General features: G+C 36.6%; 2 protein-coding genes and 1 non-coding gene across 3 annotated transcripts; all 3 read right to left on the minus strand.

The window, feature by feature from the left end:
• Positions 1–9,166: 9,166 nt before the first annotated feature.
• Positions 9,167–9,941, minus strand: LOC149925245 (uncharacterized). The gene is made up of 2 exons (XM_090161215.1): positions 9,776–9,941; positions 9,167–9,536 (listed from the first exon to the last, which is right to left on the minus strand). The coding sequence occupies exons 1-2, from the start codon at positions 9,866–9,868 to the stop codon at positions 9,294–9,296; spliced, it is 336 nt and encodes a 111-aa protein (XP_090017341.1). The 5' UTR covers positions 9,869–9,941; the 3' UTR covers positions 9,167–9,293.
• An 11,778-nt stretch (positions 9,942–21,719) lies between these two features.
• LOC149925246 (uncharacterized) lies at positions 21,720–22,459 on the minus strand. The gene is made up of 2 exons (XM_090161437.1): positions 22,317–22,459; positions 21,720–22,076 (listed from the first exon to the last, which is right to left on the minus strand). The coding sequence occupies exons 1-2, from the start codon at positions 22,407–22,409 to the stop codon at positions 21,834–21,836; spliced, it is 336 nt and encodes a 111-aa protein (XP_090017563.1). The 5' UTR covers positions 22,410–22,459; the 3' UTR covers positions 21,720–21,833.
• A 4,275-nt stretch (positions 22,460–26,734) lies between these two features.
• LOC149925247 (U4 spliceosomal RNA) lies at positions 26,735–26,874 on the minus strand. Its single transcript, XR_016477132.1, has one exon. It is a non-coding gene; the product is annotated as a U4 spliceosomal RNA (small nuclear RNA).
• Between the last annotated feature and the right edge of the window lie 407 nt (positions 26,875–27,281).

Genomic DNA, 27,281 nt, shown 5'->3' on the forward strand with positions numbered 1-27,281 from the left:
CGAATTGGACCTAGGGCTCGGCGTTCGGATAGGAAATTTTCCGTTCATTTCTCTTATATCCACATCCGAAAATTATCCGAATATAATCCTATTTGTTGCTTATTAGCCTAAATCCGATAATAGTCGGGAATAATATCCATAAATAAACAGTTCATCGAATTTTTTATGATTAATTGAAATTTTGGAGGGTAATTTATCCGTTTCCCCGAGCTCTAATTGGTCCCGCGTCCAAACTGAGTAGTATATTCTCCTCCTTTTCGCTTTGGTCGTATTCAAAAACTATGCTAATCTAAATCTTGATAAATATTTCGTAATAAAAATGCTTTTACCTTAAAGCGGCTGATCACTATCCGTAATCGGTGTACAAGACCATAGCTTTGACTTCTACTAAAGTTATTACGTCATCGATTAAAGATTTAACACTACCAAAGGCTTTACTCGGTGTAATCGGTGTACAGAATTTGAAAAAGTGATTATAACCTGGCAATTATAGTTCCTCGGCTATACCTCATTGATTGCGACACTGCCTCTGCGCAATGATAACCGATATGTGAATCGTCCGGTTTATCTAAAATTCAAGTTAATTCGGATTGGTTTACGATTTAAAGGTTAAGTCGAATTGAAACGGGCTTTAATGGCGCGTTGACATATTTAACAAATTACCTCGAAACTAAGTAAAAACATTGATGAATATCAAGTAATCATTGACCATTTCACGAATGCTGCTCAGCAGTTAGTTTATTCTAAACTTGACAATTTTAAATAAATATTTAAATATCCTATTGAAGTTTATTCGCGTAGAATATTTATGATGTAAAATTTAATCGCTCAAAATTGAAGGACATTCATAAATTTCTGTGGCGTACTGATGAAGGACATTTTAACTGTACCATTTCAGCACTCCGGCGAAATCAGTCACCTTTATGACTGTTGAAATAATTTCCCGAACCTAAAATTATAAATAAAGTTGTATGATTAGGTCCGACTCATCCGCCCGGCAGATAACGTTGAAGTGACACAGTTTTGTTGACACTTAGTCTGACGTCAGCACGCAGTGCCCCCGCCAGCAGTAGGCACAAGTAGGCACGTGCCTATGTTCAAAAATTTTAGGCCTATTTTAGGGGCCTCTAAAAGTTTAAAAAAATTGCCTCTGGGGCTTCCAAATGTGATTTTTAAATTTTATTTATTTTTAAAAATTGGTCATCTAGCCCCCTAAAAAAAGAACTCCCATTCAATTCCAATTTCCAAGAGTCCTAAATGGCCCTAACAAAACGTTCCCTTTTGAACCACCTATACTCGAAATCAATATTACTTGAGTACACAAACAAAGTCAGCGAACTCTGTGGTCTCTGCTTTTGGTAGTGTACTCTGTTAACATTGATATAGAGTATATGACAAAAGATTGGCCCGGGACGGGGAAGTCCGTCGTGCAAGGAAAGCAGCAAAAAAAACCACCTGTTCGCCTCAGTGATAACTTAGCTCCAACCAACACAATAAACATAAGCTTACTTTCTAGGATTTCTACAAAAGGGGGCATAAAGTGAGAAACTGGATTTCTTTAATACGACTTAAACCGTTGCAACGCTTAAACGAAGGGAAATCCCAGCGGAGCTGAAGTCGAAGCGTAAAGCATCGTACCAGTCACTACTTTGAATAGAGAGCGTCAAGTTCAAGTTCAAGTTCAAATTTTATTGACAATCTGATATATTTTTATACATAAGGTATTCTAGGGCCAAGTCAATGAGCGACTTATAGCCCTTTTAATTTAAGGTAACAACCTTCTTTAAATTGTAAAAAACCGACAAAACAAAAAAATAAATAAAAAGGGACTTGTAAAAAGAGTTCCCTTTTTTGTATAAAAGAGAAAAAAAGAAAAATTAACGGACACAAAAAGATTAAGTGTTAGAAAGTTAATTTGCAAATCAATTAAGAATTACTAAGTTAATTAAAGAAATAAAATAAAAAATATACATAATACAATTATGCAATAGAGCTATCCAAGATATGCTGTTTTACTAACTTTTTTAACAGAGCAACCGATGTAATATCTTTCCTGGGGATTAGGGTTTTTTCTTTTTTACTCCTTGTCCCTTTTGCGAAATCACGTGATATCAGTGACCACTGATCGTAGAGAAAGGACCTAGACCTTCGGTGGTCGGACTTGTCCCAGATAACGCGCGTTTCTTCATTTCGTTTTCTGCTCCTGAACAAACAGGTAGTTCTCAATTTCGATTCTCTCCCAGTCAAATTTTTTCTAAGTCTCTTCCGAGACTAACTTTTTAAAGGCTATTTAGCTGTTTTAAGCTAATTTTTAAACAGCCTTTTTCAAGGCTAATTAGCTATTCTAGCTAAATTATTCAAAAAGCTCTTTTCAAGGCTAATTAGCTATTCTAGCTAAATTATTCAAAAAGCCTTTTTCAAGGCTAATTAGCTATTCTAGAAAATATATTCAAACCGCTTTTTTCAGGGCTTTGATATAGCTGGTATTATTAAAAAGTATGTTTGAAGACTACATAGCTTTAACTAAGCTTTATTTTCTTAAACCTTTTTAAGGTTATTTCGCTATTAGTATATAATAGTAGCATTTTCAAATATGAGTACCAGAAAATTTTTATCTGGGTCCCAAAAATGAGAAAAATGGAAAAGGGAAGATAGTTTCGTTAGTTATCAGAAAGGTGAAATGGCACGTTTTTTGAAATCGTCGGCGCAAAGCCATAACTATAGTTCTGAGCAAAACCTAGTCAAAGAATTGGGAAAGGGTTTAGAATCCTTGGAGACTGATAACAGTCACTGTTTTAGTAATACTGCTGAAGTTCTTCCAAACGTCGGTACTGATATGGAAATGGAACTGACTCACGAAGGAGAAATTGCAGAAGTAATTGCAAACCCCAACTCTAACCATGCACAAAATACATCAAACAACGTGTCCAATTCAAAATAAATGGGCTTACACGCGTTGAATAACTTGGATATTAGTCTAGATAAAGATTGTCTTCCAGTTCAGCCTAAACTAAATCCTTTTCCTAAAAGATTAATTGGCGGTAAAAATCGAGGTTTCAATTCTTCTTGGTATGACAAATATCAAATGATTGAATATTCAGTTGCAAAGGATGCAGTGTATTGTTTTTGTTGCCGTCATTTTTTAGGCAGTAGAAACACTGCATTTCTAAATGGATTTTCGGATTGGAAAAACATGGGGACACAATTCGAAGAACACTTCACTTCCAACAAATCTTCTCACCAACTAGCCTACAAAATGTACTTAGACTACATGGAATCCAAATCCCGTGGATCAATAGTTTGCCAGGTTAACGACCACCATAGACTAGACGTTATTAGAAACAGATAGGTCCTATCTACACACGTGGAAGTGATTATTTTATATGCCCAACAAGATTTAGCACCTCAGGGGAACACTTACACATCCGCCGACAATATTGGGAATAGGGGAAACTTTATTGCAATATTAGATATTTAATGTCATGATTTAAAAGTTTAGTGAGAAAAATTATTGTTCAAGAGGTCAACTACTATAGGGTAGTTTGGGCGCTTGCCCAACGTGTTTAGCTCCGGGGTCCGAATTAAAACGTAATAATTAGATTACTTTGAAATTTAAAATTGTCAAAATTATTTTAAGCAATAAACAAGAGGCTGTTTTACACATCAATATTAATTTAATAAGTTAAAACACAACAATAAAACAGTTCAGCTTGAAATAGCGCGAAACTAGACAATGGCCACTGTAGTTTTCCCCCTTAACAATGGGGGAGACCAGCCTAAATAAATAGTTGATGAATTTGGGTAAAGAGGTAATCGTAGGGTGGAATTCTTCGATTAAAAGTAAAGTTGGTAATATTTATTTGTAAATAATATACTTAATAATAAAAAATTTATTAGTTTAATAATAATAAAACTTTTATTAATTTAATAATAATAAAACTTTTATTAATTTAATAATAATAACATTTTTATTAATTTAATAATAATAAAAATTTTATTGATTTAATAATAATAAAATTTTTAAATAAATATATACAATTTGGCTAGTTAAAGAACATCAAAAATTACAAAGGAGGTTTTTATGGGGGCCTCTTAATCACGCAGTGCCTACTCGCGAAAAAATCCTAGCGGGGCTACTGTCAGCACGCAAACACTCGTAGCTCATTCGCGCTGATTTACCGCGAATTTGGAGAAGAACGGAATTTGGCAAAGCTTGTGGTGCAATGGCGCTAGTACGGCGTGACCAACGTCATGAGGGGTTCTTTCCTCATTTCCGAGAACGATCGACACCGTACTATGAGAGTCGGTGGTAATCGGGCAAAGGCCGACTGGTCTTGGTATAAAAACGGGGCACCCGAATACTTCGACCACCATTCAACCAGTCTCAGCCGTCCAATTCAGAAGGAACAGACCAAAAACCACCTATCATTGAAGGGACAGTTTTTGCCTGGCCATAAAGACAAACTTGGAATTTAAAAGTAACCATTAAATTTAAGTAAAAAAACTTTTAATCTTAGAAAATTAGCTTTTCAATATTTGATTTGAAAATAGTTAATTTCTACTTTATAAATTTAGAAATCCAAGCCTTCTCCTATTTAACCTAATCTCAATCTTATTTTAAAATTAAGTTTATTGTTGTATTTTTAAAGATGAAATCCATCTTCGTTTTCGCTATCGTGGCCGCCGTGATGTCCTGCGCATTCTGCCGACCCCAGGACGGCCCCGGGGCCCCAGGAGCGGAAGGCAAGGAAGGACAGGACAGGTTCTTCTTCGGAGACCACGGAATCCAAATTGGCAACAGCAACGGAGGACGCCCCAGTGGCGGATACCCTTACCCCGGACAGTACCACGCCCAGCCTTACCCCTTCCCCGGCGCATTCCCCTGGGGTTAAACCCCATCATTCTGCCATCACCATCACACTTCATCCATTCTCATTTAAACAGATTTAAATTAGTTATTTATATGTAATCTTCCTTTTATTGTGTTAGAAATAAACAGATTGCTATTATTATTTTTCAATTTCTGAACCGGTACATACACACTCAAAACTTTCTGTTGAAAAAACAGCAAATACGGTTTATAATTTACAGCAAGGTGCAGTTGAAGTGGGTTAACAGCAGTTTGTCGTATTTCTGCTGTATTTTGAAGAAAACAGTAGCGACTGTAAAAATTCATATTCGTACTGTTTTGAAAATGACAGTTATATTAAAATTAACAATGTGAAACCGTGGTTGACGTTTTACTTCAAAAATGCGTAAAATTTACCACGCGTTGCTGTTTTTTCTATTATAAACGGCAAGCGCAAGTATATAAAACAACTAATTATTATTTAGTTGTCAAAACATTTTTTTAAATCGCACAAGTTTCATTTGAGTTTGAAATATAATAATATCTGATGATAAAAATATTTTTATATACTCTTTTGTATAAGTAGCATCCCACGCAAAATGCTATATTAATTACAACCCTTGTTCATCGTGTGCTTAATAATTTGAAACCAAGTTAATAGTTTACTTTCCTTTGGTTTTTCCTATAGCTCTAAATCGCAAAGGCTCGAAATACAATTATGATAATCTAGAGTTCAAGCCATTTAAATATTTTATAAAAGTTTTCTATTGGATTATGAAAATATTTTGTCAAAGTTTTTGTTAAAATAATTTTAAGAATTGATAAAATATTTTATGTATCTCTATCATGAATTGATTAATAAAATATTTGAATTTATTAAATTAAACCAATGTGATAATGGTTTGATCCGTTAAATTTTTGATGAAATTTTAAGGTTGTGAATAGGTTCTGTACTAAATACGTTTGATAACTAAAACTACGGCAAACACTGCAATTTTACAAACATTGGAGTTTACTGTAAAAACTGCATGCATTTAATGTATGAAATACGTCTGGAATGAAGGTTAAATAAACAGCAATACTCTGTAAATATAACTTTATCTTGCTGTATTTTTAAACAGCAGTGTCCAGTAAATTTAACAGGAAGCATGACAATAAAAAAAAACAGTCAGAGTTGGTTGTGAAATTAACAGCATTCTGCTGGCATCTATGCTGACCGCAGCTTACTGTAAAATTTACAATAATATTTTTCTGTGTGTACTCGAACATAGACATATTGGTTCAGTTAATGTTTCCAAGTTTAATGAAAAACTATAATAATAATAATAATAATCAGCTAGGCTAATACCCAAGCCACCACCTTAGGCCTAAGTCATCCAGCGAATTTTAAAGCCATTAATTCAGGTGGCCGGGTTACAATGCGTAGGAGGGTGGTGGCAAGCTCATTCATGCCACGGGAGCCAACAGCTCCCTACGCTTACTATTACCATAAGTGGATCATTCTCTCTACGTATACAAATTCCGGGTCTCGGTCGGGTATCTTAGTCTGGTTTTCGTGACGTCAGAGCTTGTATAGAGAGCAAACTCCAGAGATAAATATTTTCAAAATATTTCGGCGGAGGCGCCACCGAGTGGTCAAGACAGCAACTAAAGGGGCGTTTATTGTACAAAACTCTACCCTTGGATCTGAAACTGACCTTGAACAAATATGGTACAGGTTTTTTGGGGGAGAAATTCGATGAGCCAACCCCCAAAATCTCTCTCGGGCCCTCGAGACACGTTTCAGACGTGAAATGTACTATAAGAGATGTAAGAAACGTTACATTTGGCAGTATAAATTCTAGTCATAGGTAGCATAGCGTTTTGTCTACTTAGAGATAATGATCCACTTATGCTATTACCGTTAACCGTATGGAAGGGGAAACCGACGAGCTCGGGGAATACCCCTTAACATTTCGATCGATTCTATATTGGGCAAAGACTATATAACGCTTCGCTTACTAGACAGGCGTGAAAAACCTGTTAACACCTCTGTAGCACTGTAAAAGCTGGGGTATTATTTGGACCCGCGGCTAGAGGCGCCACTAGTAACACAGCTCAAGGTAGGGGAAATTTTGGGCCAGCGTCGAGATGGAGCCACAATCGGTATGCAAGTTGAGCCATAGAACACGCCTGTCTAGTAAGCGAAGCGTTATATAGTCTTTGATATTGGGGGATCTTAAATCAGGATCCTGGGAAATTATTTGAGTTTAAAGGAATACTTTCATTCAAACCATGTTTTTCTTTCACTTCATTCTCCTGAATTGGGAATTGTATCTTCACACAGAAAAATATTATTGTAAATTTTACAGTAAGCTGCGGTCAGCATAGATGCTAGCAGAATGCTGTTAATTTCAAAACCAACTCTGACTGGTTTTTTTTATTGTCATGCTTCTTGTTAAATTTACTGGACACTCTGCTGTTTAAAAATACAGCAAGATAATGTTATATTTACAGAGTATTGCTTTTTAAAAATTCAGCAAGATAATGTTATATTTAAAATCCAATGTTTGTAAAATTCCAGTGTTTTACAGTAGTTTTAGTTATCAAACGTATATAGTACAGAACTTACTCATAACCTTTAAACTTCACCCAAAATTTTAAGGATTTCAAATAATTTAAAAATCAATTCATGAGAGAAATAAATAATAAAAATAGTCAATTATTAAAATTATTATAACATTAACTTTGACAAAATATTTTCATATCCAATAGAAATTAATCGAAAATAACAAAACTGACTACAACTCAAGTTGATCATGTTTAGCTCGAGCCTTTGTACTTTAGAGTTATAGGGAAAACCAAAGGAAAGTAAACTATTAACTTGGTTTCAAATTATTAAGCACACGATGAACAAGGGTTGAAATTAATATAGCATTTTGCGTGGGGTGCTACTTATACAAAAGAATATATAAAAATATTTTTATCGGATATTATTATATTTAAAACTAAAATGAAACTTGTGTGATTTAAAAAAATGTTTTCACAACTAAATAATAATTAGTTGTTTTATATACTAGCGCTTGCCGTTTATAACAGAAAAAACAGCAACGTGTGGTAAATTTTACGCATTTTTGAAGTAAAACGTCAACCACGGTTTCATATTGTTAATTTTAATATAACTGTCATTTTAAAAACAGTGCGAATATGAATTTTTACAGTCGCTACTGTTTTCTTCCAAATACAGCAGAAAGCTGTATATTTTACGACAAACTGCAGTTAACCCACTTCAACTACACCTTGCTGTAAATTATAAACCGTATTTGCTGTTTTTTCAACAGTAAGTTTTGAGTGTGTTGAAGAAGACGAGGTCGTTCTGGATGGGAAAGTACCACACCTCTAGCGCAGGCGGAGTTCAAAGTTTCTAGGAGGAGTAGTCATTTTAGTCTGACGTACGATTCTAAAGACATTTAGTGGTTAAGGTTGAAGAAGATAAATAAATATAACATTGCTAGTTACAAATTCCTCTCAATGATGGCAGCAATAGACGAGGTCTGACGGAGCTGGGGTTCCGTTTTGAAAAATGAATTATTCCAATAGATAATTCCATAAAAACTTAAAATTTTTAGTCGGTTTTCGCAACGAAAGGGGCCATGAAAAACGTTTAGCCTACATCCAAAAAATCATGGATCCACTACTGGTTTGAGAGATTATCTTTGGCATTAGCCGGGTTTTATAAACCTGGTATCAGATAACTATAGCACCCTCCCCCACGAAGGTAGGCTCCTATGTTCTCAGTCTCCAAACTGCGTTCTTGATATCGATGTAATATTTCTAGTATTGAAAACTCAAAACGAAAGAAAATTAAAGTTAAGTTTAAGGTGTTCGTTCAAGCTATAAAATCGAACTTTTGCGGAAAGATTTTGGAAAAGATGTCGGTTTTGAAGTGAAAAATTTTAAGACACGAAACCCTGATTTTATTTAAAGGTCCGCAACAGAATGACTCTTCCCGTGAAAATTTCCAAGTAGGACGATCACTCTTACAAAGACACAATTCGTGGCGACCGTGTCTTATAGGGCCAGGGCCGTAACCAGGGGGGGGGGGGGTATAGGTGTTATCGAGATGCACTACATAAACCAGGAATTGAGTTGGTGAACTAATGAGGTGGCTCGCGCCAGTTCGCCAACTGCCCGTCTATGGCTAGAAGTTGTCAGTTGTAGTGAACCAAATATTTATAGGGAGTATTTGTGATTGAAATACTCTTTCTTATAAAAATGAAAAGCTTAGGAAAAAAAAACAAATATGCATGTATGTTTTAGATCAGGAATTGAAAATAATGTCAGTTTAATCATGTTTATTTACTAACATAATTAAATCAGGATTACATATAAATAATTCATTTACATCGGTTTTAATTAAAATGGACGAAAGGTGATGGTGATGTTGAGGGAAGAGTGATGGCGTTTAACCCCAGGGGAATGTGCCGGGGAATGGGTAAGGCTGGGCGTGGTACTGTCCCGGGTAAGGGTATCCGCCACTGGGGTGTCCTCCGTTGCTGTTGCCAATTTGGATTCCGTGGTCTCCGAAGAAGAACCTGTCCTGTCCTTCCTTGCCTTCCGCTCCTGGGGCCCCGGGGCCGTCCTGGGGTCGGCAAAATGCGCAGGACATCACGGCGGCCACGATAGCGAATACAAAGATGGATTTCATCTTTAAAAATACAACAATAAACTTAATTTTAAAATAAGATTGAGATTAGGTTAAATAGGAGAAGGCTTGGATTTCTAAATTTATAAAGTAGAAATTTACTCTTTTCAAATCAGATATTGTAAAGCTAATTTTCTAAGTTTAAAGGTTTTTTAAATTAAAATTAATGGAAGATTAAACTCGTGGTTAGTTTTAAATTCCAAATATAAGAGTTTCTTTATAGTAGACAAAATGGTACTTACGATCAGAGTTGGTTTGGTCTGCTCCTTCTGGACTGAAATCACTGGATGGCTGAGACTGGTCGAATGATGGTCCAAGTATTCGGGAGCTGACATTTTATACCGAGACGAGTCGCCCTTTGAGCGGCTTATCACGGACTCTCTCTCTTTGAATTGTGACGCTCGTTCTCGGAGACGAAGAAAGTTCCCCATCGTGACGTTGCATACACCGTAATTCGGCGATTGCACCACAAGGTTTGGAAATTGTTATCTCGTTCATTCCGCGGAAAGCAAGCGTGGTTGAGCCACGAGTGTTTGCGCGCCAACGTATGGGTATCAGCAGAGCTGCCTCTTTTCAAAGCTATTTGTAGGTGCTGATTCTAAAACCTTCAATTCTATTGTTAAAGGTTTGTCCCCTACTCGGACCTCATTATACACTGTTAAAAAAAAAGGTTTTTAGAAGGTACGGAAAAAAACCACTTGGTGTGTTTGGGTACCTTTTTGGGATTTTGGCCCTTACCGTTTTATCGGGGGGTTCCGACAGTTCCTAATAAGGTGCTTTCGCTAGAAAAGGTGTTTAATGAAGCTTTTTTGTTGGTTTTCTGGTCAAAATAGTTCCAAAAAATACCTTTCAACGTTATGTAGGGGTTAAACACCAAGGGGGAACGAGATTTTCACTGGGGACGAACATCGGACTCTGCTGATGCCTTATTGTTTCGGGGAATATACTAGTGTGTCACGTGAATGTCCACGCGTTACTTGTAGATGTACCGCTAAGAAGGTCGTTTATTTTCGCACTTTGTTCGCCAAACGCCCATTTCATTTGAGCTCGTTTGAAATCGGTAAACTAAGACTCAACGTAACTTAAAGTAATTTTTTTCAAATTAAATCTGCCACATTCGTTCTGTTATACTTTTAATGTGTCTTACAGTTTATGATAAATTGAATGTTATCGTCATCAAAGGCAAATTTACATTTAATGGTAAGTTTGTATTATTACTGGTCTATTTAAAACTAAAATCAATGTCGGGGGGGGTGCGATCAGTGTCGTTGCCAGAGTTTCAATTTAGAGGGGGGGGCGCTTAAGCCGCTGGGGAAGAGGGCGACCAGTGTAGTGGTCAGATTTTCAAGCAGGTGGGGGGGATTCTTAAGCAGGTGGGAGGAGGGGGGTGCTTAAGCAGGGGGGGGGGTGCTTAAGCAGGTGGGAAGAAGGGGAGCGTCACCTCCCATTAGTCATGGTTTTATTCACGAATTTAAAAATACTAAGGTTTTGTCAACCGACTCGAAAACATCCGAATTTTTTTGGCCGAATCATTAACACTCTCCGCTCTAATCTGCCCTTAATCCCCCCTAGCTCTTTTTACTACATTTCCCTCGTTAAAAAACCGGAGCAAAAAGGACCGATATAACTGAAGCACTTTGTTTAGATTCGCGTTTTTTTACAATGACTGGGAGTAGCAATAAATAAAATTTAAGTGGAATGAAAGGCTATTAATGAATTTGTTTTTATGTTTTCCTACAATATGTATTGTTTCCGAGGGGCGAAATAAACAAGCTGACCATGTGGTACTATACATTTTACAAATTCGAAACAAGAAATGTGCTAGAGCTAACATTGAACGAGTTTTCTATGATTGTCTGTCAGAAAACATTAATGAAAAACAAACAATTACTTACTTTTTACCGATTAGTAGACGAAATATAGCTACCAAAAATTATTTTCAACATTTAAAGTCGATTAAACTAAATCATTATTGAGTATTTGTTTCCTATGTACTACAAATCAATGAATTTGATGTCAACAATCTACACACCGTTTATATACACCCTGGATAGGCCCCTTGGTACCCGCGACGTCTTGTTTGTCAAAATTAACGCCTCAAAAACAATGCGGCCAGCGAAAATAAGTAAAACATGGAGCTTCATAGAACCTTCCAGTCTAAGTATATTTGGTCTATGGGGTACGCTTCGAACAACTTGTTTGGAATACGATGGTTAGGCGAAAACAATAATTAAGTGGAATAATAAAATGGAACATGAATTGTCCCGCAATGGATTGGGTGGGGGATTCTAGTGAAATGTTAAAAGGGTCATTATGCTAATCGTTGGTGGCGCTTTTTGAAAATTTCAGTTGGTGCTTCGCAAGGATTTTGGGCAGTGATATTTTTCCAGAAAAGAAAATATTCGAGTATATTTTACCATTGAGATCAAAAATCTTTAAACTTACAGAAAAATCGCAGCTTTTGAAGAAGTTAAATATACAGCTAGATGCATAAAAAGATTTCGTTTCAGAGAAGAAGTTAGCTGGTAAATACATCATTTTTGTATTTATTTTTGATTACCTCTACTTAGTTTAGAAAACCGGTACGTTGACTTAAGTGTAATTACTAATAAAAATGCCAATAAGCTTTATAAGTTATGCCGTATTTTAATTAAAAGGCATTAATATGTAAATCAATATGTAAATATTGTTTTTACTCAAAATGAATTTCTTTAAGTACTAGTATCTGACTTTGGAACTATGGTTGTGAACTGTTTTCCTAATAAAATCAAAGCAGTACTAGTCTGATTTCTATATGGTTTTACAGTTGGTAGAAAATAGGCCTGCCATATATTCTTTGCCGGAAATAACAGACTTGGAAAAGTGTTTAATATATAATTTTGAAATTCCTTTCAACCTCTTTTTGTGAATTATTATTTCCCATTTAATTAGGGATGTTTTGATATTTTATCGGTTTAAAAATGGACGTCAGTGCCTGCTTGCTTCTTCCACCATTCCTTTTCAAGGAAGATCCAACCTTTCTCTTTATTTTCAGCGTAAGCTGTTCAATTAATTGCATTTAACAGTTAGAAGTGAACAAACTTCTGATATAGGAACCAACTGAAGATCATGATAATTCAGTTTTGCTTTTGCAAGGAGAAGAATATTTGGAAAAACCAACAAAAATGTTGTTGGAAACAGAGATTTTCAACGCCGGAAGTGTAGTTAAAGGCTTTGTTCTTATTTTCATTTCATATTATGTTTTCGGGATTGTGTATAGCCCCAAACTACGAAAAACATTCACATTTGTTCAAAAAGTGATTTTGAAAAATCAGCCTTCGCTTTATAAAATTACAGTACCTGTAAAAAATGTCGTAAGCAAGCTTTCTGTTTAGTTGTTTGGTATTTACCTGGAAATAAATTCAATTTATAAGCATTTGGTGTTTTTTGGATTTCGATATAGTTTTTAGGTCCTATCCTGGGTAAGAAAGGGAAAAACAAGGTTTATTTTACCCCAAAAATGGTTCTAATAAATACCTTATGGTATGAAAGTATATCATAATAAGTAAACTAAAATGCCTTGTGAGGAGGTTAATTTTAATCCCGAAAGAGTCCCAATAAATACCCAAAAGTAGTATGGGCAAGAACCATAAGTAGGAAATATAAAAACCTCTTGAGGCACTAAGAAGGTCTCAAGAAGGTTCTTTAATCCTCCAAAAAGGTTCTTATAAATACCTTATGGTATGGAAATATATCATAATAAGTAAACTAAAATGCCTTGTGTAGGATTACATAGTTCCTAAAAAGGTTTAATTTAACTCTGAAAAAGGAGCGATATAAAACCTTAAAATGGTATTTAAAGACCATAAATGGTTCGCCTTAAAACCGTTTTAGGAAATGAAATATTACCCAAAAGGTTAAATTTAATCCCGAAAATATACTAATAAATACCTACAAATAGTATGGACACGCACCATAAATAGGAAATATAAAAACCTCTTTATGTACTAAGAAGGTCCCAAGAAGGTTTTTTAACTCTCCAAATATGGGATTATTTAATACCACGAGGTATACCAAAATACCTTACCAATGAGGTATTTTCCAGTACCAATATAAAAAGGTTTATTTTCATACTCTAAAAGGTAGCTATGTGGATGCATTCGAATATACCTTTGTGGGTATGAAAAGCTACTTTTATTTTTAACAGTGTACAGTTTTATTTATTTTTCTGGGAAATTACTTTGGTGTACCATGACGTCGATTTATAATCTTAAATCTTGTTTAACAGTCACAAAGGTTACTCATATCGCCGTAGTGCGGAAATGGTACAGTTAATATAATAGAGAAAGAAGCCTTCTATGGCCCGATAAAAGTTTCTTTGCAAAGAGATATCGCATCGCTCTCTGTAGCCCCTTTTTGGCGAGGCGAAATTCCACTTTCGTTTAGCGTTGTTATTATTATCACACAGTTCGATAAACCTCTCGATTTTCTCCGAACTATGATTTTAATCGCGTACTATATAATACTCTTTTTGCGATAATTTAATTAATTTCCGATATTTGGGCGATAATTAAAGAAGTTTTGGAACGTACCTTTTTGTTCACTTTAGAATGTAATATTATGCCAATATATAAATTTAAAATTTGCGTGTCACGGCCAACTATGGCCAAATGCTACCACACTATAGCGAGTAATCAAAGTTGCCCGTACTCTAATAAAATTTCATTTTTGTGCATATATACCCCCTAAGCAAGGCCCTAAGGAATGAAAGGATGCTGACCGCCACCTGATGACGTAACCTTCGTATTTTTAAACGCTCGTATCTCATTTACATGTTATCGACGTTAGTTTATCGTCTATCAATTTGAAGGAAATAATATACTCTACAACATCGGTATGCATATTTTCGATAGGACTAACGGTAATTGCTATATACAAACACAAAATTCTGATGACGTCATCAGGGGGTCAGCCACCACCGAGACATTTTCTCCCGGCGGATTTTGGAACCTTAGGGAAACTGTGCAAAATTTGGTACTGGTAATCGGAAGTGAAATATTTTTTGACTAACGACACGGACTAAATTTAACTGTGTAATAACCGTTTGGTTACGGTAATTTCTTAGAGTGTGGGACACCAAAATAATTTCCCAGAAAAATAAATGAAACTGTATAATGAGGTTCGAGAAGGGGACAAACCTTTAACAATAGAATGTCCACGCGATTGAAGGTTTTAGAATCAGAACCTGCAAATAGCTTTGAAAAGAGGCAGCTCCGCTGATACCCATACGTTGGCGCGCAAACACTCGTGGCTCAACCACGCTTGCTTTCCGCGGAATGAACGAGATAACAATTTCCAAACCATGTGGTGCAATCGCCGAATTACGGTGTTTGCAACGTCACGATGGGGAACTTTCTTCGTCTCCGAGAACGAGCGTCACAATTCAAAGAGAGAGAGTCCGTGATAAGCCGCTCAAAGGGCGACTCGTCTCGGTATAAAATGTCAGCTCCCGAATACTTGGACCATCATTCGACCAGTCTCAGCCATCCAGTGATTTCAGTCCAGAAGGAGCAGACCAAATCAACTCTGATCGTAAGTACCATTTTGTCTACTATAAAGAAACTCTTATATTTGGAATTTAAAACTAACCACGAGTTTAATCTTCCATTAATTTTAATTTAAAAAACCTTTAAACTTAGAAAATTAGCTTTACAATATCTGATTTGAAAATAATAAATTTTTACTTTCTAAGTTTAGAAATCAAGGCCTTCGCGTAATTAACTTAATCTCAATCTAATCTTAAAATTAAGTTTATTGTTATTTTTTTTAAAGATGAAATCTATCTTCGTTTTCGCTATCGTGGCCGCCGTGATATCCTGCGCATTCTGCCGACCCCAGGATGGCCCCGGGGCCCCAGGAGCGGAAGGCAAGGAAGGACAGGACAGGTTCTTCTTCGGAGACCACGGACTTCATATTGGGAACAGCAACGGAGGACACAACAGTGGCGGATACCCCTACCCCGGACAGTACCACGCCCAGCCTTACCCCTTCCCCGGCGCATTCCCCTGGGGTTAAACGCCATCACTCTGCCATTACCATTCATCCATTGTCATTAAATCAGTTGTACATGAATTATTTATACGCAATCCTGCCTTTATTATTAGAAAATAAACATTGTGATGAAACTAATTTTGTTTTTTGCAATTCCTGAAATGATACATACAAATTTGCTTATTTGGAAGATTATTATTTTGGGGGGAAACTCTATTGCAAGTTTGCAACCAGGTGCGTAGCGCAAAGGGTTTTGTTGGGGCTCTCAGGTAGCGATAGCAATTCATCAGGATTTATTTAAATTCATTAGGTTTAATCGGCAAGATAGATTAGCGTGGTTCATTTTCCAGCACATTGTCGGGTGCCCTATCATAATAATTATCTAATCAATTTACTTGATATTCAGGAAACTTAGCAAAAGTAAACTTTATTAAAAATAAAAGTAATCAAACTTAATGAAGACTGATGAATGTTAACCAGAACGCCAAATATTGATATTACGAGCGCAATTATAAACCACTATTTGACAAAAACGATAGTATATAGAATAGGTTTAAAATAATAATAAAATAATTTGAATTTGAAATTCTTTTCGTTTTCATTTATAGTAATCGCTATAATAATCTTATAATGGAAATACAGAAAAAGCTAAAAATTAAGTCAGACTACCGTAAAAACAAGTGCGCTCTAAAAACTAAGGGTTTAAATTTAAACCATTAATGTGTATAAACCTTTTGTCCAAAATCCAATCCATCGAAGGATTTCATAAAAACCATTCTAAATTTAATTGGTTTAGGTCTAAACCATTTATATTTCCAGAGAATTAAATATTTATTTATTTGGTTTTATTTTAAACCATTACTGTAGCAATATAAAACGATTTATATGATATTAGAGTTTAATAATGGCTTGTATATAAACCATTTTAAATATATTTATATGCTACTGCAAATACCACAAATGTTTAAAGTTACACTCTTACTAATATGGCGAGATACCTTTACTGCGCTTCCAATAGCAGCTTAATGGTTTGAATTTGAACTCTGACTATACTGCCGGGAGACCTTTACTGCGCTTCCAATAGCAGCTTAATGGTTTGAATTTGAACTCTTACCATACTGCCGGGAGACCTTTACTGGGCTTCCAATAGCAGCTTAATGGTTTGAATTTGAACTCTGACTATACTGCCGGGAGACCTTTACTGCGCTTCCAATAGCAGCTTAATGGTTTGAATTTGAACTCTTACTATACTTCCGGGAAACCATTAATGCGCTTCCAATAGCAGCTTAATGGTTTGAAGTTAAACTCTTACTATACTGCCGGGAGACCTTTACTGCGCTGCTAGTGGCATCTTAATGGTTGGTGTTTAAACTCTTACTATACTGGCGGGAGACCTTTACTGCGCTTTTGAAAACACAGTAATGGTTGTTCTGTTAGCATTATTTACCAGAAAACATAAAGTAGATGGTACCCTAATTATTATTTAAATTTATATACCCAATTTAAAATACCGACCCAAATTGAGACAATTATCCAAAATTTGATATTTACCCAAATTTAACCACCTTTGTTTAAAAAAAATTGAATAATTGCATAAGGGGGGACCCTTAGAATCTTCGATTTTACCATGTTAATTTACTTAGAGAAATATAATATTGCAGTTGTCAAAAACGTTTTCAGTTGCCATGGTAAAACTAAATCCCATCGCATTTTTTTCCTTTTGGGGTTTTTTAAGTTACATGAAGGTCAACTTAATCCCTGAATTTAAACAAAATCGGTGAGTTACACCTCGGGTAGTCTCCTTGCTAGTGTAAGGTAGGTGATGCTAATATAAACAACTTTAATCTTTATTATAATTAAATTTAATCCATTTAAATACAGAAACCTAAATTTAATAATTAACAAAAGAGGTAGGCTTACGTTAACCTTACGCCACCACTAGAGGTGTCAACGAGCCGAGCAAACTCGCGAGGGCTCGCAACTCGACACGCTCGAAGTGTATCGAACCGAGTCGAGCTAAGAATAAATGAGTCGAGTGTCGAAGCGAGCAAAAACGTATCGAGCCGAGTTCTAGAGCTCGCTCGTTAATCAGCAGAAAACGAACCGTGTCAGGAACCGAGCCTATGTCATATCGAGCGACCAACGAGTCGAGCTAGTTTCTTGGCGAGCGAGCAACGAGTCGAGCTAGTTTCTTGGCGAGTGCGAGCACCGAGTCGAGCTAGTTTCGTGGCGAACGAGCAACGAGTCGAGCTAGTTTCTTGGCGAACGCATCGAACTACGAGCTAAAAAGTTGAGCCCTGAAACGAATCAAGTGCCCTCGCTTGAAAAAACCATTGGCTCGCTATTTAATAGCTCGAAAGCTTACTTTCTAAGGTTAAAGGAACGCATATCGTAACACCTTTCTAAAAATGGATATTAGGTTCATATTATTCTGTATTATATTTGAGGCATTCAAGGACGTTCTTTGGGGGTGGGAGCAACCAGGTGGTTGCTCAGCGATAATCATGGATGGTGATGAATATATAAAACTTTTTGTACATTATAGCTGGCCTTTATTTTAAACCCAGACAATAAACCGTTTAAACAAGTGTGGTTTCCTCGAGCACTAAATTAAATGTATTCATTTCATTAGTGTAGCTTGCCTAAGCTAGGGTCGGACTGGGTACGTAAAGATTCAGGTGAAAGTTGCTGTAGTCAGCAGTAGGGTTTCAAACTGGGGCGGCAAAACTGCTTCTTGAGACCAGGGCTAATTCGGCCTATAGGTCAGTGTGGTCTTGAATTTAGCGGCCTTAATTGACGTTTCTGTACATAACAAAGACCTTTAACGGTCTTCTATCCTAACACGATTTACACAGTAATAGTTGATTGTGAAAATTATATTTAGGCTTGGACAGTTCCTTTTTATTTTACTTATTGAAAACATTTTCTATGCATTTTTTTGTGGATTTCTACATTGCTTCATTGACTTGAACGTTACGCGTTAACTGTGCTTTTACTCGGTCTGCATTTGCACTGATTTAAAGTTCTAAATGTTTGTTGTCATTCATCAGATCCCTTTGAAATCACCCTTAAGGCTCATTCTAACTACCCAACTTTAGTCAGCTGACCAAATTAGGCAGACTAGTCAGCCTGACTTATTTTGCATTCACACTAACCAACTGACACGTTCTCATTACCCGCCTTGTTCGTCCGACAAAAATCTTTCAAGTTGTCAGCTGACTAAAGTTGGATAGTGTGGATGGGCCTTTAAACTGTCTAGTTCGACGATAAGTTTTACTTTATTTTTTGGTGCTAGAATAAAAATTGTAAATAGCATTCTCGAGTGGTGACCAAGGTTTCAATTAAAATGGCCGCATTCGGGTAATTAATTTTAAAACATAAATTGACGGATTTTAAGTGGTTATTTATTTTCATAAACTCGCTCGGTACAACTATGTATTTTACACAAGTCGAACAGAGAAATTTAAATCGGAAACCATTTTGAGCGAATATACAACTGTGTTGCCCTATATACAAAGCTTTTTATTAGTTTTAGTGATATCGGTAGTTTTTCGAGAAAAACCAGAAATCCTACACAGTACTGATGAGCCACAAAAGGGCGAAACCGGTTAACGGTTAGATACTCCGGCTGAAATTTTGACTTTTAGACATTTTGAGCGAGTTATGCGGCGAGCGAGTCTTAAACGAATCGAGCGAGTCTTAAACGAATCGAGCGCGACTAAAATAGGGTTCGGCTAGCTAAAAGGCCACCCGAGTCGAACTCGAGCCGAGTCACTTTTTTTCGAGCCTTTGTTGAACCGATCCATAAACGAGCTGAGCACATAACAAGTCGAGCCTAAGCCGAGTCGAGCCTAAACCGAGTCAAGCCTACGCCGAGTCGAGCCTAAGCCGAGTCGGGCCTAAACCGAGTCAAGCCTAAGCCGAGTCGAGCCTAAACTGAGTTGAGCCTAAGCCGAGTCAATGGTTTTTTCAAGCGAGGGCACTTGATTCGTTTCAGGGCTCAACTTTTTAGCTCGTAGTTCGATGCGTTCGCCAAGAAACTAGCTCGACTCGTTGCTCGTTCGCCACGAAACTAGCTCGACTCGGTGCTCGCACTCGCCAAGAAACTAGCTCGACTCGTTGCTCGCTCGCCAAGAAACTAGCTCGACTCGTTGGTCGCTCGATATGACATAGGCTCGGTTCCTGACACGGTTCGTTTTCTGCTGATTAACGAGCGAGCTCTAGAACTCGGCTCGATACGTTTTTGCTCGCTTCGACACTCGACTCATTTATTCTTAGCTCGACTCGGTTCGATACACTTCGAGCGTGTCGAGTTGCGAGCCCTCGCGAGTTTGCTCGGCTCGTTGACACCTCTAGTGGTGGCGTAAGGTTAACGTAAGCCTACCTCTTTTGTTAATTATTAAATTTAGGTTTCTGTATTTAAATGGATTAAATTTAATTATAATAAAGATTAAAGTTGTTTATATTAGCATCACCTACCTTACACTAGCAAGGAGACTACCCGAGGTGTAACTCACCGATTTTGTTTAAATTCAGGGATTAAGTTGACCTTCATGTAACTTAAAAAACCCCAAAAGGAAAAAAATGCGATGGGATTTAGTTTTACCATGGCAACTGAAAACGTTTTTGACAACTGCAATATTATATTTCTCTAAGTAAATTAACATGGTAAAATCGAAGATTCTAAGGGTCCCCCCTTATGCAATTATTCAATTTTTTTTAAACAAAGGTGGTTAAATTTGGGTAAATATCAAATTTTGGATAATTGTCTCAATTTGGGTCGGTATTTTAAATTGGGTATATAAATTTAAATAATAATTAGGGTACCATCTACTTTATGTTTTCTGGTAAATAATGCTAACAGAACAACCATTACTGTGTTTTCAAAAGCGCAGTAAAGGTCTCCCGCCAGTATAGTAAGAGTTTAAACACCAACCATTAAGATGCCACTAGCAGCGCAGTAAAGGTCTCCCGGCAGTATAGTAAGAGTTTAACTTCAAACCATTAAGCTGCTATTGGAAGCGCATTAATGGTTTCCCGGAAGTATAGTAAGAGTTCAAATTCAAACCATTAAGCTGCTATTGGAAGCGCAGTAAAGGTCTCCCGGCAGTATAGTCAGAGTTCAAATTCAAACCATTAAGCTGCTATTGGAAGCCCAGTAAAGGTCTCCCGGCAGTATGGTAAGAGTTCAAATTCAAACCATTAAGCTGCTATTGGAAGCGCAGTAAAGGTCTCCCGGCAGTATAGTCAGAGTTCAAATTCAAACCATTAAGCTGCTATTGGAAGCGCAGTAAAGGTATCTCGCCATATTAGTAAGAGTGTAACTTTAAACATTTGTGGTATTTGCAGTAGCATATAAATATATTTAAAATGGTTTATATACAAGCCATTATTAAACTCTAATATCATATAAATCGTTTTATATTGCTACAGTAATGGTTTAAAATAAAACCAAATAAATAAATATTTAATTCTCTGGAAATATAAATGGTTTAGACCTAAACCAATTAAATTTAGAATGGTTTTTATGAAATCCTTCGATGGATTGGATTTTGGACAAAAGGTTTATACACATTAATGGTTTAAATTTAAACCCTTAGTTTTTAGAGCGCACTTGTTTTTACGGTAGTCTGACTTAATTTTTAGCTTTTTCTGTATTTCCATTATAAGATTATTATAGCGATTACTATAAATGAAAACGAAAAGAATTTCAAATTCAAATTATTTTATTATTATTTTAAACCTATTCTATATACTATCGTTTTTGTCAAATAGTGGTTTATAATTGCGCTCGTAATATCAATATTTGGCGTTCTGGTTAACATTCATCAGTCTTCATTAAGTTTGATTACTTTTATTTTTAATAAAGTTTACTTTTGCTAAGTTTCCTGAATATCAAGTAAATTGATTAGATAATTATTATGATAGGGCACCCGACAATGTGCTGGAAAATGAACCACGCTAATCTATCTTGCCGATTAAACCTAATGAATTTAAATAAATCCTGATGAATTGCTATCGCTACCTGAGAGCCCCAACAAAACCCTTTGCGCTACGCACCTGGTTGCAAACTTGCAATAGAGTTTCCCCCCAAAATAATAATCTTCCAAATAAGCAAATTTGTATGTATCATTTCAGGAATTGCAAAAAACAAAATTAGTTTCATCACAATGTTTATTTTCTAATAATAAAGGCAGGATTGCGTATAAATAATTCATGTACAACTGATTTAATGACAATGGATGAATGGTAATGGCAGAGTGATGGCGTTTAACCCCAGGGGAATGCGCCGGGGAAGGGGTAAGGCTGGGCGTGGTACTGTCCGGGGTAGGGGTATCCGCCACTGTTGTGTCCTCCGTTGCTGTTCCCAATATGAAGTCCGTGGTCTCCGAAGAAGAACCTGTCCTGTCCTTCCTTGCCTTCCGCTCCTGGGGCCCCGGGGCCATCCTGGGGTCGGCAGAATGCGCAGGATATCACGGCGGCCACGATAGCGAAAACGAAGATAGATTTCATCTTTAAAAAAAATAACAATAAACTTAATTTTAAGATTAGATTGAGATTAAGTTAATTACGCGAAGGCCTTGATTTCTAAACTTAGAAAGTAAAAATTTATTATTTTCAAATCAGATATTGTAAAGCTAATTTTCTAAGTTTAAAGGTTTTTTAAATTAAAATTAATGGAAGATTAAACTCGTGGTTAGTTTTAAATTCCAAATATAAGAGTTTCTTTATAGTAGACAAAATGGTACTTACGATCAGAGTTGGTTTGGTCTGCTCCTTCTGGACTGAAATCACTGGATGGCTGAGACTGGTCGAATGATGGTCCAAGTATTCGGGAGCTGACATTTTATACCGAGACGAGTCGCCCTTTGAGCGGCTTATCACGGACTCTCTCTCTTTGAATTGTGACGCTCGTTCTCGGAGACGAAGAAAGTTCCCCATCGTGACGTTGCAAACACCGTAATTCGGCGATTGCACCACATGGTTTGGAAATTGTTATCTCGTTCATTCCGCGGAAAGCAAGCGTGGTTGAGCCACGAGTGTTTGCGCGCCAACGTATGGGTATCAGCGGAGCTGCCTCTTTTCAAAGCTATTTGCAGGTTCTGATTCTAAAACCTTCAATCGCGTGGACATTCTATTGTTAAAGGTTTGTCCCCTTCTCGAACCTCATTATACAGTTTCATTTATTTTTCTGGGAAATTATTTTGGTGTCCCACACTCTAAGAAATTACCGTAACCAAACGGTTATTACACAGTTAAATTTAGTCCGTGTCGTTAGTCAAAAAATATTTCACTTCCGATTACCAGTACCAAATTTTGCACAGTTTCCCTAAGGTTCCAAAATCCGCCGGGAGAAAATCTCTCGGTGGTGGCTGACCCCCTGATGACGTCATCAGAATTTTGTGTTTGTATATAGCAATTACCGTTAGTCCTATCGAAAATATGCATACCGATGTTGTAGAGTATATTATTTCCTTCAAATTGATAGACGATAAACTAACGTCGATAACATGTAAATGAGATACGAGCGTTTAAAAATACGAAGGTTACGTCATCAGGTGGCGGTCAGCATCCTCCTTAGGGCCTTGCTTAGGGGGTATATATGCACAAAAATGAAATTTTATTAGAGTACGGGCAACTTTGATTACTCGCTATAGTGTGGTAGCATTTGGCCATAGTTGGCCGTGACACGCAAATTTTAAATTTATATATTGGCATAATATTACATTCTAAAGTGAACAAAAAGGTACGTTCCAAAACTTCTTTAATTATCGCCCAAATATCGGAAATTAATTAAATTATCGCAAAAAGAGTATTATATAGTACGCGATTAAAATCATAGTTCGGAGAAAATCGAGAGGTTTATCGAACTGTGTGATAATAATAACAACGCTAAACGAAAGTGGAATTTCGCCTCGCCAAAAAGGGGCTACAGAGAGCGATGCGATATCTCTTTGCAAAGAAACTTTTATCGGGCCATAGAAGGCTTCTTTCTCTATTATATTAACTGTACCATTTCCGCACTACGGCGATATGAGTAACCTTTGTGACTGTTAAACAAGATTTAAGATTATAAATCGACGTCATGGTACACCAAAGTAATTTCCCAGAAAAATAAATAAAACTGTACACTGTTAAAAATAAAAGTAGCTTTTCATACCCACAAAGGTATATTCGAATGCATCCACATAGCTACCTTTTAGAGTATGAAAATAAACCTTTTTATATTGGTACTGGAAAATACCTCATTGGTAAGGTATTTTGGTATACCTCGTGGTATTAAATAATCCCATATTTGGAGAGTTAAAAAACCTTCTTGGGACCTTCTTAGTACATAAAGAGGTTTTTATATTTCCTATTTATGGTGCGTGTCCATACTATTTGTAGGTATTTATTAGTATATTTTCGGGATTAAATTTAACCTTTTGGGTAATATTTCATTTCCTAAAACGGTTTTCAGGCGAACCATTTATGGTCTTTAAATACCATTTTAAGGTTTTATATCGCTCCTTTTTCAGAGTTAAATTAAACCTTTTTAGGAACTATGTAATCCTACGCAAGGCATTTTAGTTTACTTATTATGATATATTTCCATACCATAAGGTATTTATAAGAACCTTTTTGGAGGATTAAAGAACCTTCTTGAGACCTTCTTAGTGCCTCAAGAGGTTTTTATATTTCCTACTTATGGTTCTTGCCCATACTACTTTTGGGTATTTATTGGGACTCTTTCGGGATTAAAATTAACCTCCTCACAAGGCATTTTAGTTTACTTATTATGATATACTTTCATACCATAAGGTATTTATTAGAACCATTTTTGGGGTAAAATAAACCTTGTTTTTCCCTTTCTTACCCAGGATAGGACCTAAAAACTATATCGAAATCCAAAAAACACCAAATGCTTATAAATTGAATTTATTTCCAGGTAAATACCAAACAACTAAACAGAAAGCTTGCTTACGACATTTTTTACAGGTACTGTAATTTTATAAAGCGAAGGCTGATTTTTCAAAATCACTTTTTGAACAAATGTGAATGTTTTTCGTAGTTTGGGGCTATACACAATCCCGAAAACATAATATGAAATGAAAATAAGAACAAAGCCTTTAACTACACTTCCGGCGTTGAAAATCTCTGTTTCCAACAACATTTTTGTTGGTTTTTCCAAATATTCTTCTCCTTGCAAAAGCAAAACTGAATTCTCATGATCTTCAGTTGGTTCCTATATCAGAAGTTTGTTCACTTCTAACTGTTAAATGAAATTAATTGAACAGCTTACGCTGAAAATAAAGAGAAAGGTTGGATCTTCCTTGAAAAGGAATGGTGGAAGAAGCAAGCAGGCACTGACGTCCATTTTTAAACCGATAAAATATCAAAACATCCCTAATTAAATGGGAAATAATAATTCACAAAAAGAGGTTGAAAGGAATTTCAAAATTATATATTAAACACTTTTCCAAGTCTGTTATTTCCGGCAAAGAATATATGGCAGGCCTATTTTCTACCAACTGTAAAACCATATAGAAATCAGACTAGTACTGCTTTGATTTTATTAGGAAAACAGTTCACAACCATAGTTCCAAAGTCAGATACTAGTACTTAAAGAAATTCATTTTGAGTAAAAACAATATTTACATATTGATTTACATATTAATGCCTTTTAATTAAAATACGGCATAACTTATAAAGCTTATTGGCATTTTTATTAGTAATTACACTTAAGTCAACGTACCGGTTTTCTAAACTAAGTAGAGGTAATCAAAAATAAATACAAAAATGATGTATTTACCAGCTAACTTCTTCTCTGAAACGAAATCTTTTTATGCATCTAGCTGTATATTTAACTTCTTCAAAAGCTGCGATTTTTCTGTAAGTTTAAAGATTTTTGATCTCAATGGTAAAATATACTCGAATATTTTCTTTTCTGGAAAAATATCACTGCCCAAAATCCTTGCGAAGCACCAACTGAAATTTTCAAAAAGCGCCACCAACGATTAGCATAATGACCCTTTTAACATTTCACTAGAATCCCCCACCCAATCCATTGCGGGACAATTCATGTTCCATTTTATTATTCCACTTAATTATTGGTCATCCGCTTTCCTGTGGGACTGCGCTGCCACTGATAGGGACAAGGCAAGACTGCACTCTGTAAAATCTAAGGAGTCGGGATGCTGGTTGAACGCGCTCCCCTCGCCGTCTCTTGGCACCCTCTTAAACGAGGATTCATTTGGAATCGCCGTCGGCCTTTGCCTGGGTGCCCGCATCTGTGTGCCGCATTCGTGTAATTGTGGAAGTGCTGTTGACTCTTTCGGCACCCATGGTCTTAGCTGTAAGCGTAGCACGGGTCGGCTTTCCCGTCACGGTGCTGTGAACGACATTTTAAAACGCACCCCGGTCTCCGCTGGAGTTCCGTGCACCCTAGATCCGCCGGGTCTTTCGCGTGATGACGGAAAACGCCCAGATGGATTAACCCTGGTCCCTTGGTCGGGCGGGAAATCCCTCGTCTGGGACTTCACCTGTACCGACCCTCTAGCGTCCTCTTCTTCCTCAGCCCCCCTCTGGGCGGCTACCCAGGCTGAACAAAAAAAGAAAGTCAAATACATGGTTAAGGCCGTCGCCATCGAAACCCTCGGCTCCTTCGGTCGGGACGGTGTGGCGTTGATACATGCCATCGGGCGTCAAATTCGTGAGGTTACCGGCGAGCCGCGATAGGTGGAATTTCTCACGCAAAGAATTGCTATTGCGGTTCAAAGAGGGAACGCAGCATCAGTTCTTAACTCGTTCCCCCCGGGTGCTTCGCTTGCCGATTACCTGGCAACCTTGTGCTAATTTATTTTATTTTGGTTCACCATAACATTCTATGTAACTTTGTTTAGGTGCTTAAAGTGAATAAATCTTCAGAATATTAAAAAATATATATATATTTTATAAATTAATGATTTTATGATTTTTAATGATATTTAAAATTCTTATATTAACGATTAAATATGTTAATGGTACTCTTATTTATATTATTTAAAATATTTAGTTTGTAATTAATGCCCTTCAAGCAACGCGAGCCAACAGCAGTATTCTGGTTAAACATGTTTTCGTAAAGTAAATACTTTTGCTGATACAATTAAGCTATACTGTATCGGTATGTTTGTTTTTGTATATTTCATGAAGCCCCGTAAGGCCGTCAAAAATTGCCATAGCCGACGATATTTCGCGTCGTCTCGGCCGGGTATTGGGTTAAGTTTTCAACTAGCAATAGTCGCACCTCGGTTACACCTCATTGGTTACGACAATGCCTCTGCGCAATGATAACCTTACATACTTCTAACCTGGATTAACATACATTCTATTTCCAATTGAGAAGCTCTACACGACCGTCTCATTTTCCAACTTACAAGCTATATTTATACTTTTGTAATCTCAATTCAACATATTTCCCTAGTTTAGAACTATTTAAAGTAAGTATTAGAAAAACATCATTTCAACAGTGTAGCGTAATTACCTCACTCCTTCCAATGGTTTCAGTACTACGCCTTATCCGAAACAACCTAGACGGTTAGACCAGACACTGTACCCGTCCCCGACCTAAAGACACGGTATCTGCGTAATGATAACTTATCAAAGGACTGCCGGGGATTAACCTAGATTTAGTGTTTAATTGAATAGCTCTATACGTTTTTGAACTTATTTCATTTCTTTAATTTTGTTAGGATTTAG

The sequence above is a fragment of the Leiobunum rupestre genome, chromosome 10 (assembly GCF_980474605.1).
Source record: "Leiobunum rupestre chromosome 10, qqLeiRupe1.1.hap1, whole genome shotgun sequence".
NCBI classification, from domain to species: Eukaryota; Metazoa; Arthropoda; class Arachnida; order Opiliones; family Sclerosomatidae; genus Leiobunum; species Leiobunum rupestre.